The sequence below is a fragment of the Triticum aestivum genome, chromosome 6B, assembly GCF_018294505.1.
Source record: "Triticum aestivum cultivar Chinese Spring chromosome 6B, IWGSC CS RefSeq v2.1, whole genome shotgun sequence".
Classification (NCBI taxonomy): Eukaryota; Viridiplantae; Streptophyta; class Magnoliopsida; order Poales; family Poaceae; genus Triticum; species Triticum aestivum.
This window is the reverse complement of record NC_057810.1, coordinates 668,214,969-668,218,225: the sequence shown is the minus strand read 5'-3', so window position 1 is coordinate 668,218,225 and position 3,257 is coordinate 668,214,969. Positions and strand designations below refer to the sequence as shown.

The 3,257-nt window shown below is 62.3% G+C and overlaps 1 protein-coding gene across 1 annotated transcript; it reads left to right on the top strand.

Moving 5' to 3' along the window:
• Positions 1 to 307: 307 nt before the first annotated feature.
• Positions 308 to 2,502, top strand: LOC123138978 (RING-H2 finger protein ATL13). The gene has a single exon (XM_044558817.1). The coding sequence runs from the start codon at positions 965 to 967 to the stop codon at positions 2,318 to 2,320; it is 1,356 nt and encodes a 451-aa protein (XP_044414752.1). The 5' UTR covers positions 308 to 964; the 3' UTR covers positions 2,321 to 2,502.
• The last annotated feature ends 755 nt before the right edge of the window (positions 2,503 to 3,257 follow it).

Genomic DNA, 3,257 nt, shown 5'->3' with positions numbered 1-3,257 from the left:
TGCGGCCGCACGAAAGCCCTGCTGCCGGCCTGGCTTGCTTCACCGTCGGTCGCCACCGGGGTACGAAGAAGAATCTGGTAGGACCAAAGCCCCTCATCGGTGCTTCACTGCTTCTTCCCTTGATTGCCAGCTTGCGACGGCGGTCGAGGAGGAAGAGAGCAGCACAGTAGCGAACGAATCGGAATCACAGGCCTGTGCTGCTAGGCCATGACTGTTTTTGGTCTGAACCGGACCCGGAAGGCGGGTGGCGTCGTCTGCTACGGTCACAGTAGTACTAGTAGTAGGGAGTAGTACAGTATTACTCAAGAAAGAAAGCTGGTTCCATGCTTGCATTAACCGTCTCCTCCCTCACAACAGCGCCATGCTACTCCATTCCAAGTTCTCTGCAGCACGGTCCAAGCGACACATCGAACCTGCTCAAGGACGGCAAAAAACAAGCACACACGACACCGACGGAACCAGCAAAAACAATGGCAGATCAGCCCGCCTGCCACAGCCGGTCAATCAGATCGATCGCACACACCTTTCGGCCAGCAGATCAACGACCCACAACCCCCCTCTCTCTCCACACAGCGATGTCTGTCAGACTGTCACAGCCTCTTTGTTTTTCCCCTCTGCATAATTCTACCAGTGGTACCAGCGGCCGCCGCCTCCAACGGTGAGCTCACCCGGAACAGTGACCCGCACCTGCGTGTCCTAACCCGCACCTAATACCGCTTTAATTCCCCGACTAATTTACACCCCACACGCTAAGCTCCGTCGCTCGGTCTCTCGGTCTCGGCCGCGATTTATTCCCCCGGCGACCCCCCACACAAAGCTTCCCTCCCTCCCCTCCCCCCTAATCCAGCGCGGCCATGCCGGGGCTCCACCTTTGCTCCGGATCGTAAGCCCGAGCTCGGGCTCTCCTCCGTAGCTGCCTCCTTGCCTGGAGTGCTGGGTTCGGTGCGGGGTACGTACGAGGATCATGAGCAACTCGTCGTGGACGGCGCCGGGGTCGTCGGCGCTGGAGACGGTGGAGACCAAGATCAGCCCGAGCATCCTCTTCATCGTGGCCGTGCTGGCGATCGTCTTCTTCGTCTGCGGCCTGCTGCACCTGCTGGCGCGCCACCTGCTGCGGCTGCGCCGCCGGCGCCGAGCGGCCCGCGACGACGCCGAGGGCAGCGTCACCGCGTTCCAGGGCCAGCTGCAGCAGCTCTTCCACCTCCACGACGCCGGCGTCGACCAGGCCTTCATCGACGCGCTCCCCGTCTTCCTCTACCGCAACGTCGTCGTCGGCGGGGACGGGGATGGGGGCGGCGGGGGGAAGGACCCGTTCGACTGCGCCGTGTGCCTCTGCGAGTTCGCGCCTGATGACCAGCTCCGGCTGCTCCCCAAGTGCAGCCACGCGTTCCACCTCGAGTGCATCGACACCTGGCTGCTCTCCCACTCCACCTGCCCGCTCTGCCGCCGCAGCCTCCTCGCTGCCGGCGACCTCGAGCCCACCTGCAGCCCGGTGCTCATGGTGATCGACTCCGCCGACAGCTCCCGCGACCTGGCCGGCTCGGCCAGGCACGCCGTCGGCGAGCCGAGCGGCGGGGCCGTGCGCGTCCCGGGGCTCGACGGCGCGGAGGAGGTCGTCGAGGTGAAGCTGGGCAAGTTCATGTGCGTGGAGGCCGACGCCGTCGCCGGCACTGGCGCAAGGGACGAAGCGGGCACCAGCAGCAACGCCAATGCCGACGCCGGGGCAGGGCTCGGGCCGAGGCGGTGCCACTCCATGGGCTCCTACGAGTACGTCATGGAGGAGCAGGCGTCGCTCCGCGTGGCCATCGCCGCCAAGCCGCCGCCCAAGAAGAAGCGGCCGGCGTTCTCCAGGGCGCGCCGCGGCGGCGGCGCCATGTCGGAGTGCGAGTTCGGCGCGTCCAGGCGCCGCGGGGAGTCCTCCTCGCTCCGCTACCCGGTGATCCCGGCGACGGCGCGGAAGCAGCAGCCTCCCCCCGGCCTGCCCGCCGCGGCGAAGCTCACCAAGGACAGCTTCTCCGAGTCCAAGATCTGGATGGTGCCCCCGGCGTCGTCCCGGAAAGGGGACCCCGACGCGGGCGGGCGGCGCACGGTGTCGTTCCGGTGGCCGATGCGGAGCGGCAAGGACGGCGAGGAGGAAGGAGGAGGGGGCGAGCGGAAGAGCGGGAGCGAGGCGGACTGGGGCGACGTGGAGACGGGCAGCGGCGGCGGCAACAGCGTGGTGTCGTCGCTCGCGGAGGAGCGGCCGTCGTTCGCGCGGCGGACGCTGCTCTGGGTCGTCGGCGGCCGGCAGCAGTCAAACCGGGTCGGAGACTGCTCGTGACCAGCATCGCCATTGTCCAACGAGAAAGAAAAGGAAAACAAATTCTTTCTTTTGTTCAGTTAGCCATAAGAATCTCTTCTTCTTCCTCCGTCCTTGTAGATCGCCATGGATTGCAAATTCGCAGCGGCGAGAAACCTGTAAAAAAAACCCACCAGATCCCTCAAAATCAAACCCCTCTCACATGAGCTCGATCAGCAGCCACTCATTTGGCAGTTGCTCCGGAGTTTTCAACCGATCAAGAATCACCGACGAACACCCGGCGACTTTTGCATGGGAGCAGCAGATTGGAGGTGCATGCATCACCAATCATGGATCCTTTCCGGAGAAGATCGCGAATCAATCATGGCGATGCGGAGGCGGGACAAGGGAGGCGGTGCCCAGTTGGAAAGCGGGATTCGTCTGGTCTGTCGGCGCGTGATCGCACATGTGAGCAAGTGAGCGTTGCGCCACCACAGTCCTCCGTCGGTCGGCAGCTTCCGGAAATTTGGCAGCGCCGCTTTCGCTCCTCCCAGGCCAGCCACGCACGCGCACGCTGTCGAGTTGGGCAACGCATCTGATCTGAATCTCTTGGCCCCGGCCGTAAAAAGATGCAGATCAACGCGGATTTTTCTCCTGTCATCACCCCCAGAAAGATGCAGAAGCTTGCTGACTGTGGCACTGAACTGAACCAGAGGTGCTCTTGCTTGCAATTCTGGACTGGTGTTCATGTGACCAAAGATTCAAAGTTTTCATGGACCAGGCGATTCAGAAGTTTACCAGGATACTCCACTGCTGCATTTACTCCTGGGCCTGGCGATCTGTACTCTACTCTTTTTACTACTCCCTCCGTCTAGGTGTACTCCCTCCGTCTAGGTGTGTAAGTCATCTTATGAAAACCAAATAATCCAAAAACACTTAGACGCGGTGCATTAACTTCTACCTCGTTTCTTATTTCTTG